General features: G+C 39.7%; 1 protein-coding gene across 1 annotated transcript in view; it reads left to right on the top strand.

Moving 5' to 3' along the window:
• PIP4K2A (phosphatidylinositol-5-phosphate 4-kinase type 2 alpha) overlaps window positions 1-16,529 on the top strand; it is a 201,586-nt gene extending 185,057 nt beyond the window's left edge. Inside the window, exons 7-10 of the mRNA XM_024199516.2 lie at window positions 3,241-3,354; window positions 10,310-10,553; window positions 11,616-11,719; window positions 14,178-16,529. Coding sequence (XP_024055284.1) covers window positions 3,241-3,354; window positions 10,310-10,553; window positions 11,616-11,719; window positions 14,178-14,258 — 543 coding nt within the window. The 3' untranslated portion in view covers window positions 14,259-16,529. The remainder of the gene's footprint in view (window positions 1-3,240; window positions 3,355-10,309; window positions 10,554-11,615; window positions 11,720-14,177) is intronic.
• The last annotated feature ends 2,157 nt before the right edge of the window (window positions 16,530-18,686 follow it).

The following is an 18,686-nucleotide window of genomic DNA, read 5'->3' as shown; positions in this document are numbered from 1 at the left end:
GCGGTGCTGGCCGGTGGTCGGGCCGGGGGCCAGCGGTGCTGGCCGGCGGTGCTGGCCGGCCGGGGGCCAGCGGTGCGGGCCGGCCCGGGGGTGCTCGGCCGGGGGTTGGGCCGGCACCCCAGGGTCCGAGCCGAGCCAGGCTAGAGACGCCGGGGCCCCGGGCCTCCTCCCCCCCCCCCCCCCCACCTCCGCCCCCCCACCCACCCCCTAGCTTACCTGCTTCCTGCTTCCCGCGAATCAAATGTTCGCGGGAAGCAGGGGAGGGGGCGGAGTTGGGGCGGGGACTTTGCGGAAGGGGTGGAGTTGGGGCGTGGGCGGTGCTGGGGGCGGGGCCGGGGCCCCGTGGAGTGTCCTCCTTTTGGACACTCCACATATGGTAACCCTAGTGTTATCATCCCAGGTTTAAAGATGGGAACTGAGGCACAGAATGGTTAAGGAGAGATGTTCGAAGGCACAAAGGGAAGTTAGACACCCAACTCCCACTGAAAGTCTCAGTGCAGGGAAGAGTCCAACTCCCGATGTGCCTTTGAAAATCTCCCCCTAAGGCCTTGTACTGAAGGCTAAAAGGGTATGTTTTTCATTTGTGTTAGCCAATATGTCTTTAAACATGATTGGATTGTCAGTGTTGTAGTAGGGGGAGGGATTCCTAGGCTACTACATGGATCGCTAATATGCCTTCAAAAGTTTTAGCCTGTATTTTAATAAGCATTATGAGGGCTTGTCTGTCATGGTAAGCTAACTTGAGTGAAAGATGCGCCCTTTTTAACCCATCAAGACAAGGCCTAACTGCCTCCCCCAGTGTCATTCAGGAAGTCTGTGGCGCAGCACAGAACTGAGCTTGCTGTCTTAACCGTAAGACCATCCTTCCTCTGCTTCCCTATCATTTGTTTAATGTGTTAATAGTCCCTGTTTGTTAAGTGTCGTTCTAAATTAGCTATGACGTTTTAAATACAACAATAAATTAGCTATGACTTTTTAAATACAACAATATTCTAAAATCAGGATTATAGTGACTTCTGTGCTGGAAGGAAAGGGAGTTTGGTTGCTTTTATTTTTTCATTGCTTTGTCTCAAGTTTTCATCTAATTCCATATCAGTCTCCTCCCTCCAGTCTTAAACATCCCACTCACTGGATCCTTCTGGCTTTGGCAGCGTCCCTCCATCCTCATCTGCCAAGTCAGCCTACATAGTTATGTAATAATTTCCTAGATGGAGAGCAATAAGCTTTACAGCTGCTAGTCCTGAATATTTTATCTGCTCTTTCCTCTTCTTTTCCATCCCAAACTACTTATCCAAGCTGGCCAGGGAGATAATTGATGTATTCTGTCACATTATAATAAACAGCAACCCACTATTGGCTTCTAAGAAACCTTCCAGATACTACCCTAACGCCTTTGGGTTAAACACCAGAGTGCTTCAGACTGAATTTTTCTTCTCTGAAATCTGGCATGGATGGATGGGAACCTATAATTCCTTCACAAATGTCTTTTTTTTTTTTTTTTTTTTTTTTTTTAACAAAATGGGAGGGACTCTAAGAACAAAGTTATAGGACATTTTAACAAGGCAGAAAGTAATGTATCCCAAACCTGCCAAGTTCAAAGCTCAACTTTCCCAAAGTTCACGGTTGTTGGGATCTAAGGGTTCAGTTTGGGCCTATCTCTATTTAAAAATCTTCAGGGTTTTTTGTTGTTGTTTTTTTTTAATAATCTCTTGGTATGCAGAGAGGGGGAGTCATTTTCTGAACAAGGGCAGCTATGTTATTCACACCAGGGTGAATAACACACAATCCACAAGAACAAACGCGAGGAAAGGAGTTTGTTGCTATTGTGGAATTAAAGCATCCTATCCCCTCTTTTGTTTGGAGGCAAGAGTTTTTCAATATTAGAGGGAGATATAAAAATATTTGTGAGAGTTAAATTTTGGGGCCTGTCTGCTATGATAGTGTCACTTTGAATCCTTTGCTTTTTGTGGGAGGGGGGAATAGAGGAAAAGAACCTCTAGGCCACTTTTTCCTCCTTGGATTTATGAAGAACAAAATTAAGTGGTACATTGGAAAGTACTGTATTCAATAAGGTTTATAAGCAATGTGTTGGCATGTTTTTCTTGAAGCTACAGGAAACATTCCCGTAGGCCGTTGTTAACTATGGGGGGAGTTCTGTTTGCTTTTTAGGTATTGGGGGGTGTTCCCCCCCCCCTTATTTACTCTCAGTAGAAAGACTTGCAGACTGGGGGTGAAATCTTGGCTCTATTGAAGTTAGTCACAAAGGCTCAGATCCACAAAGGCGCTTAGGAACCTAAACCCCAGACTTAGGTGCCTAAATCATTGTTTTAGGCACCAGTGCAATCCACAAAACTCATGCTAGGCTGACGCCTAACCCTATAGATGCCTAAAGTCACTCAGTGCCTAAATTTTCTCAGTAAAAGTTTTCTTGGTGTCTAAGCTTCTGCCTCTGGGCATGCACATTGCTGCCTCACTCTACTGTCCAAACAGCTACCTCCTGCCTAAGCACCAGGGCAGACCACAAACTGGAGAAAAATAAGCAGAAAAGTGTCCATGGTGCCCAATCAACTAGGCACGCTCAGGGGCTACCTGCTAGATTGGGTCCCATTCAAAATGTGACCAGAGAAGGAGGTGGTGCTGCTGTTGCTACTTCCCACCTTCTGATATTTAGACTAGTTGTTAGTGCACTCACCTGGGATGTGGGACACTTGGGTTCAGTTCCCCCCTCTGCCTGAAGGGGGAGAGAGGTTTTGAACAGGGGTCTCCCACACCTCTCAGGAGAGTGCTCTAACCACTTAGGTATGGGAATTCTGATGTGGGGCTCCCTCTCCCATTGAAGCTGTTCCACTGGATGGATAATAATAGTTCCTTCATAGTTAAATTTACTGAGAGTGAGTTCTGTAATTAGCAGACTTCTTTACAACATTGGTGAACTGTGAAAGCAAATTAGAATTCTATTAAATTTGTGAACAAGTGAATATGATGCAGGTGTATTTGATTACACTGAATGAAGCTTTACCTATCTGCATTTGATGTTAGTGCTTTCAATTGTCATAGCTCACTAGTGCCCTCTTTTGGTCATTAGTGACATCTTGTATTTGAGGTGCGGTGTATATTCAGTCCTGCTGTGACCTGAGCACAACCTTTTTCTATGGATCCAGATTGAAGAAGCAATTTCAATGTACTCATATTTGTGTTCTAGTTTCTATTAATTGGTTTTGGATTTTGCATTTGTTTTAGGCCAAAGAGCTGCCAACATTCAAAGACAATGATTTTATTAACGATGGCCAAAAGATTTATATTGATGAAAACAACAAAAAGGTGTTCCTTGAAAAGCTCAAAAAGGATGTGGAGGTAAGAATGTAATCTGCTTGATTTTTATATAATTATACCACACTGTGCAACAAGTCATATGTACAGCTGTGCAAAAAACATTTGTAGTTCATAAATGTATTGGGTAAAAATAAACTTGTCCGCACAGACCTCTTTAAATGAAACACAATCTAAGATTTCAGGAGTGATCACTTAATAAAGATCCCTTCTACCATAGATGGTTGTCATACATTGTCCATGTCCTGATACATGCTTGGATTTAAAATGCATTACAGGCATAATACCACATGGAGTGAGCTAAGTATTGTTAGTTATATTTTACAGATGGGGAAACTTGAAGCACAGAGAAATTGTGGCTTTCCCAAGGCCATGCATTGAATCAGCGGCAGAGAGCGCAGGTCTCCCAACTCCCATTCCTGTGCTTATTCCATCTACTATTCAATTTACCTGTCAATCGTCTAGTTTTATACCATCCTAATTACAGTAGTATGAGTGCCTTAGGTGTTTGTGTACACTTCCTCTCGTTATTCTAATACTGTATGCTTCTGCTATATTGAACACATAGTCAACATTCAATACAAAAATATTGGTTTGTGTTATTTTTAATACTAATTCTTAAAATGCTGATTTGGCTCTCAGAGTAAAATAATTTTATCATAGCTATCTATTCAGTAAATAAAGTTAAGAGATATTTCCCCATCTTTAGAATAGAACTGATAACTCAAGCTTACAGGGCCTTCACTTTTTATATTGAAATTTTTTTGAACATTGACATAATTGTCTGATATTAGCATAGCTCTGGGATTTGTGTTTATCAGTTAAAAGCTGTTGCAAAGCAGCACAGAATATTGTGTGTGTAACATTTACAGAATGGTCTGGAGGTTAATTTCTCATCAATGGGGTGATAGATTTTGATATAATTCATACACATTCATATATTCACATGTGTATATAAAATATATTAATCCAAAGTATTTGTCCTCCAATTTTTAGCATCTTTAGGATAGGTCAAATTTTAGACTTAAATTCTTGAGCCTTTCTTTAAGCATGTAACATTTTTGCTGACTAAATTTTTTACAATAAATAGGCCGCACACAAGATGTAAAGAAATGCAATGAATACAGTAGCTGTATCTCCAAAATATGGATCGAGTGTGGTCTGCTACATAGCTTTCATTTACTATATTTTAAATATGATGGCAGACTTTAGAAGGTCAGTCTTAGTCATATTCTGAGTGACTTTTATAGTGTTTACACAGTTTTGAAATCCATACAGAAGGATCATTAAATTTGTATGCCGACAACTGTGGTGAAGTGACTTGACATCTGATCCCAATAATGGGAGGACAAAATTTGACCTTATTTTCTTTTATCAGTTACCCTGTTCTTATTTAGATAGGCAGTTCTGCTTAACTGCTCAAAAAAGTGAGTGCAGTTTCTACCCAATGCATAAACTCCCAAGTTTGAGAATGTATTTTAAACAAATGAATAACATATAATAAAATTTTATTCCACAATATTTACAGTTAAATACACAAAGTATAACAGTCTTCAGTCTGTACAGTTTAGCTTTCCCCCTTTCTCAGTGAGTACTGACCCCACTTCTCTGTAACTATGGGTTTATCTCGCACCTCCCCTTAAGTTCCAAACTCCTTGAGCCAGCTGTCTGTTCCCACTGTAGTGACGTCCTCTACTCCAGCTCCCTATTAAATTCCCGCCTATCTGGCTTCTCACTCTACTGAAACTGTCCCCACAAAAGACACTAAGGAATTCTTCTTCCCTTACAAGTGTGAGGATCTCGTCTCCATGCTGAGTTTCTTCAGTCTCTGCTGCCTTTTTACACTTCTTATTGAGACCCTCTGTGAGTGTCCATTACAACTGTCCTTTCCTACTGTTTCCTTCCTGGTTGCTCTTTCAGCCTGACCATCAATAGCTCAATCCTCTTTCTCTGTTGGGGTTTCTCAAAGATCTGTCCTTGGTCCCCTCTTCCTGCAACTGACCTCATCCACGCCTGTGGAATCTCATCACCTCTGTGCTAACACTCAGATCTACCTCTCCATCCCTGACTTCTCCCCCTCTCTCCCGGCTCACATCTCTTCCTGTTGCTAGCATCACCTCATGGATGTTCTGTCACTTCCTTAAACTTCCCCCTAATCCTTCCTCCTGCTCCCTTTCTTCATCAACATTGACAACTTTATGCTTCTCCCTGTCACTTGAGCATGCAATCACGGTATTATCTTTGATTCCTCCTTTTCCTTCTCTCCTCACAACCAGGATCTTGACAAATCTTGTCATTTCTCCCTTTTCAATGTTTCTATAGGTCTTCATGAGAGGGGTCCCTGAAGAGGGGCAGGAAAGGGTGCTGGTAGATGGTAAGGAGCTGAACTGGATGGAATAGCCAGTGGAAATTACTTCTAGGATCCATCTGTCTGAGGTGATGAGCTCCCAGGAAGGCAGGAAATGGGAGAGATGATTTTACAGCCCAGAAGGTCCAACTGTTTTAGCTCCTTATCAGCTAGTGTTGAATGGGACTGATGTTACCTGTTCTGTTCATAACAGCCTCCACTATCAGAGAGTTGGGAGTAGGGTGGAAGAAAAGAAATATTGATCCTCTGGAGGTGGGGGGGAGTAATACTTTTTGTTGAGTCGTTTACATATATATGGGACAGTGGCTGGAGTTTGCCACGTTATGTGTGTTGGAGTAAGCAAAGAATCATTGATGGGCAAGGCAGTCTTGCCCTGAGGAAATAAATGAAGGATATTCAACAAGTTGTTTTGTGTTCCCTGAATCTCCTCTAACGGACTTGTAAGGTGTCTGTTACCCTTTTTTATGAGTTCTTGAAAAGCCTTGAAGTAATTGGGATAGAATGGCTGGGGAGGGATGACAGCCTTGTCTATTGATGAGGAGGATTTGTGAGAAGGTGGAGTTTTTTCCTCTTCCACTAGTTCCTGCTCTGGAGGATGTATCCATGGGGCAAGATCTATAGGTGTCGGTTGATGTTCCTGACATGAATGACCTCTTTTGGGATGGCTCCCTGTAGAAAGCAATTCTAGTAAGCCTGTGGTTTTGAACCTTTTTTTTTTTTTATTTGCGGACCCCTAAAAAATTTCAAATGGAGGTGCAGACTCCTTTGGAATCTCACACATAGTCTGCAGACCTCCAGGAGTCCACGAACCACAGATTGAAAACCACTGTTTTATGGTAATGACAGTCTTTTGTGGACCCTTTAGACATAGGGACCACAGGTTGAACACCATTGCAGCAAGCCCATTGTGGCAGAGCATAAGGGAATGGTGCAAGATTGTCCTTGCCATTGGTATCAGGGCATACTTCCTGCGACAAGCTCCTTCTTCAGTGTGAATTTCTAGGGAGGGAGGTTGGAAGGTGGAGGAACCAAGTAAAGACCCTTCTGAATCAGATGAGGTGTCATCCCCTATACCCTTGGGGCAGAGGTGAGTATATATTGGTGGTTAAGTCAGTACCTAGCCCTGGGAAGAGATCTACAGTTGAGTGGTACTGAGGTTAGAAAGGGAGGCTGGTGAAGCCATGCTGGAGAAAGTCGTTACAGTAACAGCTGGAAGTATCTCTTGGATCCCTGAAAAAGTCTGCAGGGGAACTATCGGTACTGAAGGGTGAGTCACTGTTGAAGAAATGGATGGAGGATAAGTAGGTTTCATGAGGTTGGGTCAGTATCGGTAGGGAGTACCTCTCATTACCTCTTCATAATGGTGATTTGGGCTCTTTGAGGATTTGGAGGTTCTCATGAGATAGGTGCCTGGATGCAGTAAAATATTAGGTGGTCCCGGAGACTGCACCTAAATAGGTACAGTATGTTTTTTGCTTCTGGCTATGGAAGTTGGTACCAATAAGGACTTTGCCTTGGGTTCTGGCTTTTGGGGGCACTAAGTCAGGTGTCGATGTCAGTGCCGTGCTAGATGGCTTCTTGGTATGTGATGAGGTCGTCTTAGTCAGGTACTATGGTCACGGTACCAGAGGGATGGGAGCCTCAGTTCCATATTGGGACATGGTCTCCTGAGACCCAGATCATGGAGGTGTCTTTCCCCTTTTCTTGTTTCGGAGAATAAGGTATTTTCTTCTTGGAAGGTCTGAGGAGTATCCCTGAGCCTCCAGGATCTTTGCTCACTGCAGAAGCAGAGGTGGTCGGTGGAACCGAGGTACCGGGAAGAGACTTGGACCCTGTGGAGCTCAGAGAGTGCTCCATGAGTAGGAGTTCAAGTCTGTCCTCCCTCAATTTTTCAGATCTGTTTTTAAATCCTAAACAGATTTTACATTTAGAGGGAATATGGCTTTCTCCCAAACAGCAGACGCAGCTTGAATGTCTGTGGCTGAGGGGAAAGGACCTGTGGCAGGTCTGGCAAGGATTGAAGTCCCAGATATAGGGCATAACCTGCACTTGAGGCCAGGAATGTGGCCTAGAAAAAAAAAAAAAAAAAACAGGAGTCCAAAATGGGCAAACAAGGAAAGAGGGCAGAAAACTTGCTCAAAGCATGAACTCTTGCGAATAAAAGAAAAAATAACTAAGAAAGAACTAAAAGAAAAAAGGTACAAGAAAGTGAGGTGTAGCAAGTTGCATGGCTCAGCTAACTGATGCTGTGATGCACCGTCTCAAGCCGCAGGCAGTTGAGAGGGAGCTGGAGTATTGGTGGGTCTGCCTCTACCGAGATACCCTCATATCTTCCTGTATGGCAGGTGTCTTCGTTCTCCTTCAATTCTTTCCTCAAGCCCATTTTTTTCACCTTGCCTTCCACTGTTGACTTCCTGTTCCATGTGACATATGCCTCTCCTCCTCCATCTCTACTGAAAAATACAAAAACTAGTATGCTAATGTTTCATTTAGATTGTGAGCCACTCAGGTCAGTGGTCATGAAGAGAATGTGACCTGGTTCTAGTCCTATGCTGTGTAGAACTTAGCAAACTGTAGGTCCAAAAGCTACATTGTCCACTTTCAGTGGGCACAGCATTTAACACATTTCTCTGTGTGATTCTTGAATTGAGCCTGCAGTCCAAAGGGAAAGGAATGTTGTGGTCAGGCCTTAATGAACTATCTTATGAAACAAAAGTACAGCTGATAACATGGTGTTATGTGGAACTCTGGACAGCAGAGACAAATGACTGGCTAACAGTGAGACTGATCATTCATAAGAGGGAAAAGATGTTCCTTTTCCTGAAGACTTTATTACTAGAACAGGGTGATACAGCAGGCTATGCTTGACCTTTGGGATGTTGCATTTCATGTTTACTAATTACAGTATCACATTAGTAGCCTCTTCATCCAGATAAATACACACATTTTGCCTCAAATGTTATCTAAAATATTTTTAAAAGATTGTAGCTCCAGTGGGATGAAGATAAATCTAACCCTCATTTGTATATTTGGCTATGTATGTGAATTGTGGGTGCTTATGAGAGTGACTACAGAAAAGCATGATACAGGCATTGTGCAAGCTGCCCAGCACAACTCTGCTTGTGCATCTTAGTGTTGATTTATAGCATCTGGGTCCCTGACCTCCCTTGAGCCCCCAGTGCTAATGATGTTATAAACTGTAATAGTGACTTTCAGATAGCAAAATAATAAAATACATTTAAAACAGGGTGGATTTGATTTAAATCAAATTGATTTAACTCATGATTTAAATTATTATTTAAATCACTAAATCGAGTCTTCCTGACTAATCATGGATTTCTACATAAAAGTGCATTCTTGTTGGTTGTTATAATGTTAACACACATTCTTCACAACTCAGATATAGATGTAGGTTTCATTTTTAGAAGGTACATTTTTAAGTGATTTATTTTGAAAACTTTTCAGATTAGCTTTACAGCTATATCAGAAAATGAATGATTGTTTGATTATTTCATTTACCAAAGGTAATTGAAGCAGATATTTATGAAGTCACTGGGAGGTGAACTATCTCCAATTCAGCAGGCTAATCATTAATATTTGGAGGATTTTCTTGCCATGCTGTATTAGGAGGAGAACATCGCCAGACAGACATTTAAATGGTTTTATTTAACTAAAACAACAACATTAAGTATTCTGGATATTTTTCTTCAACATCAAACATATAATATTTTAACAAAACAAGCATATGTCCCTCGCTTCTCAAATTTATCTCCAGACTTCTTCTCCTTGTCCAGATCTATTCCACCCCCAACAATCTTCTATTCGTTGAACTTTTTGACACTTTGCACATTTAGAGAGAGGTAAGGGATTGACTCTGTGTACACACATTTGCAGAGGGACAATAGAATTGAGGTCTGCTATTTCTCACCTCTATATATTATTTATTTATTTGAAAACATTTTTGCTGTTAACAAGCATGTTACCTCTGGGGAGACATCCACAGTTTGGGAACTGCAAAACTGAGCATCTTTGATGGTGTTTTCTAGACTGAGCACTGAGTCCCATTGGGTAGATAGAAAGATTAACCTAAAAAATCTATACAGAAGCCTCTGGAACCTTATAAGATTGGGTCCCTAATCCATGAACTAATGGAACTCATTTACAAAACTTTCCTTAAACATTACATGCATATATTGTCTCATATTATAGAATTAGAATTTTTAATCCCTATTCCATGATGAGATATCTTTGAGCTATAATGTATCTTAATTAAAACTATCTTTAGATAAGTTTTTTCCTCAAAAAGCATTTTATCAAAAAAATCCGATTTTTTTTTTGAATCATTGATTTTTATCCATCCTGATTTAAAATGGACATTTTCGTCTACTCCCACTGCCTCTTCCCACACTTCAGGTTGTCCCCTCTGTACTTGGCATAACAGTCCTGAAGATATCCCTTATTTTAAATCCAGTCTTAGCCCCCATCCCAGCCACCCTCTCTTAGAGATATTTGCTCTACTTTGTAGACCTTCATTTTTACATACTTCCCTATGTTCACAGTCAGATCTAAGACTTCACTGTGATATTGACATTGCTTATTATCACCTTCTAGTTCCTTGCTCAGTTAAAACTCATGGACTACAGCTTGCTGCTTGGAATTCATGATGTTGAGAGAGCTGAACAGGAAGAGGTAGAGTGTGAAGAAAATGATGGAGAAGATGAAGGGGAAAGTGATGGGACCCACCCTATTGGAACGCCTCCAGACAGTCCAGGAAATACACTGAACAGCTCACAGCCTTTGGCTCCAGGGGAATTTGATCCAGCCATTGATGTTTATGGAATAAAATGCCATGAAAGTAAGCAGTATTGCTGTGAATATTTGTATGTATGAGATGTTTTTATTCTTGAATCAAAAACTCAAAGCCTTCATAACCACATAAAGACAAAATTATATTGCACAATATAATCCATTCTGTAGAAAAGGAAATTAGTTCATTTTTGGTGCAACAGAAAATTGAAGGCATCTATATTGTGGGTTTGATACTTAATATAATTTATTTCTTGGCTATTGTAATGTCTGGAAACAGTAAAACAGTTTACGTACAGCCCAAGCAGCTATTGTACTTGCTCAGCTGTTTACAGTGCTGCATCCTGTGTGGAGATACAGGGATTCTTAGAATCCAAGAGAAAAGCTCCTTTGTGGGGTGGAAATCTATTTGCTGTACATAACTGTTTTTTACGGTGGTAGATAAGCCAATACTGTTAGCAGTGGTTCAGAAAAAAGCAAATCATTGCTTTGACCTATATCTCAAAGACTTTGTTACTTCTAAAAATATCTGTAGACTTTGAGCCCAGTTTTGTAGTACTAATAAGAAAATGTCATATGGAAGACTGTTTTGCATAAAAAGCAAGTGAGCTTTAAGGTAGTCCATACCACTGAGCAGGAATGCTTTCTATTTAAAGTTACCATGGATTGTTCAAGGCAGACAAAGTATCTGCTTTCCATCAAGGCCCTGCTTTGTAAACATATTGGTAAATCCATTTTTCTACCATTCATAAATGAAATGTGATCTTAATTGTTGAAACACAAGCACTGTCTACAAAATATATACTGTATGTATTTGGCCATTTTTCTATATTTATATCCCAGAAATAATTGTGGATGAAATGAAAATACATGTTGGTTTTAACAAGGAATATTGGCTTATGTCTTCTAATGTTGCACTTTGCATTATCTTTTATTTCATATGTATGAATGCAGCTAAACTATTTAAAAAAAAAAGAACAACAAAAGGGCCTGAGCCTAAACTCTCCCTTTCCTGAAGATTGACTTAATTTTAGTCACATGTCAAAAGAAGGAATCTTGATTAAAACACTTGTAAAGACATTCTGACTGCAATACGTTTGTCATTCTGCAGATGCACCTAGGAAGGAGGTATACTTTATGGCCATTATTGACATTCTTACTCATTATGATGCAAAAAAGAAAGCTGCCCATGCTGCAAAAACTGTTAAACATGGTGTAAGTATCTGTTTGTTTTCTCTAATTCCATTACTGCTTCTGAATATTTGCTATTTAATGCCCTGCTGTAGCATAGTTTTGGGGATTTATGGAAGGATGCAAAATAAGTCAAGTTTTCTTTTTAATTTTGTTAATTAAATATTTAAATAATTGTGATACAAAACTAGAAAGTGATTGTTACAAGTTAAATATTAAGAGTGAAAATGCCTTCCCACCCTCACAAGCAGTGTTCATTATTGGTGAACACTACAATAGCTGCTGCATCATTATATCATTTCTAGGTATTGTGAGACTTTTTTAAATTGGGTTTATAGCAATAAACACCTGAATATATCCATTGCAGAATGTGGCAAGTATTTATCACAGTGACTTTGGTTGTAGGCTAGAGTGTCCTCTCAAAATCCCACAAGGTGAAAACTCTTTTTCACCCTGTGATTGTATTGGGAAAGAATCTTAAAAGTACTATGCCAGATGCAGATAAATATATAATTTATAGTATACTGAATTATTTTTCCAAATAGCCAACACATTAAACTTTGTAGCCAAGTTAAAGAGCAAATCTCAGGAGCTGAATAGCCTCTTACTATTGCAAATGCTCCATAGCGCAAGGCACAGCTTTGCCAAAAGATAGCCTAACCCTTTAACATTTTGTTGATTTGAGCAGTGGTTTTACCTAGAAGTCATTCATCTCTTTTTAAAAATGGTTAAATATAAAGAGAACTCTGTGTGCGGAAGTCTTCATTTAGGCCTTGATCCTTCAAACAGATCTGTATGGCAGACCCTTGTGCTCATATGCAGCCCCACAGAAGTCACTTATGGATTAGATTGCATGATAAAGAACATAATGACTAGGTTGTGCATTTGTTGGCCCAATCTGCTGAGAGTTTACTCCAAAATGTATAATATGGTTTACTTTGTCAGGCTTTTAGTAAAATAAAATTTGGGGGGAGGGGGGCATAAAAACTCAAATGTATTGCTTTACTACCTTAAAATCCCTTGTCTGAAGGATATGTGTTGTTGTAAATACAGATAAGGCAATATGACTATCACTATTTGACCATAAAGGTAGTTAAGCTCTGGAATAAGCTTTCAAGGGAGGTTGTGGAATCCCCACCACTGGAAGTTTTTAAAAACAGGTTGAACAAACACCTGTGAAGGATGGTCTGTGTTTACTTGGTCCTGCAACAGAGCAGGGAGCTGGACTTGATGACTTCCCAAGGTTCCTTCCAGCCCTACATCTCTATGATTCTGTCATTGTGGGCCACGATTTTAGGGCTTGATCCTGTAAACATGAGTAACTTTATCCAGCTGAGCAGTCACATTGACTACTCAGTGAGACTGCTCTTGTGAGTAAAAATGCACACATACAGTAAGTATTTGCAGTATCGGGCCCTTAGCTATCCTTTTTTTTTTTTTTTAAACAAAAACTGGAGAACATCGTTGTTGATAGTATCAGTTGCTTTAGAATTCTCAGCAATAAATCCCAGTAATGAATTTATAAAGATCATTTCTGTCATACACTATAAAGACAGCTGAAAGTGGAGGCAGCCCTTGTACAATCATCAGCTGATGATTACTAACAAAGTTTAAATTGAATCATCTTTTAAAAAAACCACTCACTTCTCTCTGAAATATTTTATCTACTATTGTTGTAAGCAATGCCTAGGATTACAATAACTGAAAGAGATTAGGAAATGTATTCTTCTCTATTTGAAGGGTTTTTTCACCTTCTTCAATGCACAGCATTTAATGTGTATTCAATTTTACTGCTCAAGTGCTGATCCAACTTTTATTGAAGTCAATGGGACTCTCTCCATTCACTGCCTCAAGTTTTCCCCATATATGTCAAGGGCTTTGAAAACCTGAGATGAAAACTACTGTGGGTGAAATCCTGGTCCCATTGAAATCAGTGGGAGTTTTGTCATTGACTTAAATTTAGTCAGGATTTAAGCTTATATAGAAGTGCAAAATTACGAGTTATTGTTATCAACCAATCCAAAAATAGTCTGATTTGCCTTTTCAAGATAAAATAGCCTATCAGATTGCCATATATTAACAAACAGTGATTACTAGATGTCAGTCCTAATCTGGAGTTATCTTCCATCTGAAGATACCTGTTCAAAGAAAACCTGATGATTCTTTCTGTATCATGGTAATTAAATGCTAGAAATTACAAGGGAGCTTAAAGGTTTCAGAGGGTTAGTTAGGGTAGAGAGAACGTTACACTTTTAAAAGGAGGGGACTGCTCCTGCAGTTATGGCAGTGAGTACAGTTACTCCAGTGCGAAACCACTTGGAGTTCCATGGGATTCTGCATGGGAGTAATTACCTTTGCTATCCTGTTTGCAGGTTCGGGCCCGGGGACTGAAAATTGCAAGGGAGTTTTAAGTAATGGTTTCCATACAAAAATATTCAATTAAAACTGCTTTTCCTCACCTTTTTACTTCTCCCCTGTATAGGCAGGTGCAGAGATTTCAACCGTTAACCCTGAACAGTATTCAAAGCGCTTCTTGGACTTTATCGCCAATATCTTGACGTAACCTATCATGTTACATAGGACAAACACCAGACCTGGGGACAGCATCGGTGGCTACAAGTGTAGGGAAAAGAAAGGAACTCAGAGAAGTGCTCATCTTGCAGAAAGCCAACCCCCTTGTTTACATCTGCTGGTAAAGATGACTAATTTGGGGTGGAATACTCACTTTAACAGCTGCCTGATATTCCCAGCATAGTTCTAGCTATTTCTGACTTTTTTGTGTGTGCAAAAAATATATATATAAATTAATTAATTAATTGAAAAGATCAGCTTTACTCAGAGTGCATTGCAATGGCAACACTCCGATGCTACTAGCTGAAATGGAATGAATGAGCAGAGGTGTGAGGGTGGGAGAGGAGTAAATGCATGTTAAATCTACAATATTGGTATCAAATTGTAAACTGTGGATCAGTTTATTTTTTGAATGAAAGGATGCAAGACAGTATTCATGATGATAATAATGATGATAATAATAATAATAAAACCTTTACTGCAAATGTTACACTTATACCCTGCACGCTGGCACTCCTTAAAAATAGCAGCAACATTAAACCCTTGGTGCTGGAAGCTTTTCTGTTAGCTCCATTGCTTTTTTTTTTTTTTTTTTCTTTTTTTCATTAGCACATTGCATCAGGAAGACCAGACTCCCAAGAGTCCAAGAGCTAATGTCTCTTGTTTTACAAAGAGCTAATGCCATATTCATGCTGCATATATGTTTTTGCTGTCGCGAATTTATGTCAGGGGAAAAACCTGCTTATTTCACTTTTATTACCTGAAGTTTTTTTCATTGTTATACAGTTATATTATTGCAATATATGAGCTAATAATGCTACAAGGGGAAAAAAAGCTTATTTGAAGAAGTGCATAGTTTTGGGCAATAGTAGCTACATCTTCCAGCATAGGAAGGTGAGCAAAGTGATAGAAATCTCCATTCTCCTGTAATCTAATGAGAATCCGAATTTTAAATGCTTATATTGTACTGTTTAAACAGTGGTATTTTATTATAAATTATCCCTCTAAAAATCAATCCTGAATTTTACTGTTTACATTATTAGGAAAACAGGGATACTTTTGAATTTCAGTGTTTGTGTACAGTATGTGATTTTGAAGTTTACATGTAAAGTTATTTTGCAGTACAGATGAAGTAATCTTTGTCATCTCTCAAGGTGTAACTTGCAGTAGTGTACTAAAGTAATGTCTCATTCACCTCCACGATAGTCTCTTTTACAATAAACTGAGAAAGGTTGTTTTTGAGGGGTGTTTGTCAGATGTTCTTTATCATCTTAAAAAAATGACTGGTTTTAGTATTTCCCAAATTTGGTTGTATAAAACATTGCCTAAAACTGTGCTGATCATGTTTAACCTGTTAAAAATTTTAAACAATGATACTGTATTTACTTTCTTTCCTGTATTTTTTTCTGAAAGGTTCCAAGCTTAAAAAGTGAGACACAAAATTAGACATGCTTAAAGTTTATCTACTTATACACTGTGCTAAAAGCTGTGCCTTTAAAGCTCTTCATTGAAACAGTTGTTTTTATAGGCAATTTAGAAAACAAACTCCCACCATAACTTATAACTTAACAACCCAGGAGTGCCAGGATGCCTTCTCCAGTAACTTAATGTCAGTGCTGTTAAGACTGCAACTGTGCATAATGTATGTAGTGTTTACTTCAGAGAAACCTATTAAAAAAGCAGAACTGAATCGTCAGCAGCCAAAGGCAATACCGTCCCTATTGCTGTGTACTGATTTTTTTTTTTTTACACATGGTTTTGTTACCCTTAACTTAGGGATGTTAACAGCACTGTAATGTATGTGTGCACTTCTGTATTGTATGTATTTAAATACATTGATAGTGTGGCTTGATTTTTTTTGTCCCCTCTTCATGACCCCAGTTAACTGTGGCATCTCATGAATGTTCCATTTTCTGAAGTATACTGTGGCTCTTAAAGTTATGAGACTGCAGAGAGGCCCTGAAGTAAAAACAAGGTACACATACATGATCTGAGTAAATCTTAATTGTTGCTAATTAGTGTATGCTTTTTAGAAGCTTACCTCAAAGCATTCTTTTTGTCTGTAACAGTCTTTGTCACTCGTTATTTCTGATAAACTGTTTATTTGGACAGGGTAAGGAAGATTCACATTGTATCTCCTAGAGCTAAGACTACACTCCAGACATGAGCAGGGCTTTATAAAATAAAGCACTTTGATGACTCACTAGGTAAATCTTTTGTCCCTCTGTTTCGACCGCACTTTTGATCACTTGTAGATTGAATTGTGAATACTAAAGCAAACGTATAATTCAAATATGTATCTCTAATGAAAAATCTTCAGTTTCAAATTTTTCTTTGACTTACAGCCTCTTTTTTCCATATTTTCTCTAACTGGCTTGAAGGTTTTTGCCTCTGTCTTTGTACTTGAATGTAATTTCTGAGGTAACTCAACCTGTGCTCTGAGAGCAAATATGAAGATTTGTTAGTAGCAATTCTATGGAGTAACATTAAGGTTTAGTACAAAATTGAAACTTCCTCCATGGTGGCTTATTGAAAGAGGGGGTGGACATAAATAATAGAACACCCCCAACCAAATCAGTTATTAAAAAGTACTCAGAAGCAGGTTAGAATAATTCTGGAGTTTGTAGACAAAAAAACCCTTTGTGTTCTGGCATTAGTGTTTTGATTGTCAGAGCTTTCCGCACATGATGTTGCCTATGCTGTGTTTCTTTAACAATACTCTCGGGGTGACAATGCCAGAGCCCAAGTCTAATTCACACTGTTCGTTCTTCCATTTTGATTGGGAGTCTTAATGTTGTTTTAATTTTATTTTCTGTTTTAATTTCCTTATTTATCATGGAACTATAACAATATAATGAGCCTTTTACCTGAAGAATGTACATGGTAGAACTCGTTCATTTTCTTCATAGGGGACAACTCTTGTAACAAAGTCATTATCTTAAAAGCAGGAGGAGGGGAGAGAGAGGAGAGGAGCAGCTCCCTAGTGATCCAGTGAGCCTCTTAATGTACTGTCCAGCATCACAGGCCCTGCTGGGTCCCCACTAGCACCTCTGCATACGCCCTTGACATAGTCACTCCTACAAGTGTTTGGTTTTTAATGTGAATTCGGTGCTCAAGGAAGTGCAGCACTGGCTAGAGTCCGACTAGTATGGGAAGGTGGTGTGCAAGTGTCCCCAGCCAGCTCTGAGATTGTGCCTCAATTCTAACCTGTATTTTAACACCCATCTCTTGAGCAGGGTGCCAGCTGGGCCAAATTGTGTGCTAGTTTTAGAAAGTGGACTAGTATCTATAGTGATGAAGGTACTGGCTGTCCAACTACACAGAAAGAAACAGTCCTTGCCTCAATGAGGTTACTTCAGCAGACTTTTCAATTAAATACTGAACATTCAGGGCCTTTTCCATTACTTCTAAGTGGTGCTTTTCACTCTTTCTCCAGAGCTTCTGGACTTCATCCAGCTGGTCTTTCCAAGAAGTATCCTGCATTCAAGTCCTTTATAGGTCCCTAGAAGGGTTGCCTATAGACTAGAGGGTTCAATCCAGAGTCCAGTTACTCCAGCAGGCCCCTAGGACGCCAGTCCGCATTTAGTATTTTAATGACCACACTACAGTCTCTCTGGTGGAACCTCCTTTCTGCAGTTCCCCCCCTAAGGACTTCTAGGCTGCTGCCACAAATTCTGAACAAAGTGCACCCACTAGTCTCACTCACGGACCAGTCCTTGACCCCACCCTCTCTAACAGATCCCCACAGTCTGAGGGTGACTAACCCTTATGTGTATGGAGGGCTCCACAATCTAGACCCCTCGCTGGCAGCTGCTGCTCACTTCTTCTAGCATCTGAAGAAGGCATGGATCATCAGTACATGCCCACATGGTACAGTATCCACTGGGGAGGGGCAGAAAGTTATTTCTATATAATTTCAATTACATTTTTTGTTTGGACTTTCATTTGCTGGTCTGAATCTGTGTGGATGTTGATTATATCCAAAATTTATGTTTGTATTTGCCACATTAATGCAAGTTCTACAGCCAAAGGAACAGCAATGTTTTCCAAGTCACAAGAGGTTATTGGAAACCAATAGTGCCAAACTTAATCCAAGTTTATTATCTGAAATTCAGCTCAGCTCTAGCATTTACCTCTTTTCCAAACACAAGATGAGTGGGCAGGTGCCTGTACCAAAAGGAACAGTTACTTTCTGGTAATGGTACTTCACATTCTTCCCTTATCTATTCTTTCCCTCCTTTATTCTGGCTTCTTCTGAAGTTTACTTAAGTTTGAGGGGGGGAGAAAGGAAGTTGCTGACTCCAGGGGGAGGAGTTGTCTTTTTACCTCCTATGGTAGGGTTTACATTTTTTTTCCTGATGAATGGAGAAAAGGACTGTGAAAACTGCCAGTAATTGATCTTACTGTATGTACTGAACAG

Source organism: Terrapene carolina, unplaced genomic scaffold (assembly GCF_002925995.2).
Source record: "Terrapene carolina triunguis isolate 2854851 unplaced genomic scaffold, T_m_triunguis-2.0 Scaffold84, whole genome shotgun sequence".
Classification (NCBI taxonomy): Eukaryota; Metazoa; Chordata; order Testudines; family Emydidae; genus Terrapene; species Terrapene triunguis.
The sequence above is the reverse complement of the archived record's forward strand: the minus strand, read 5'-3'. Positions and strand labels throughout refer to the sequence as shown.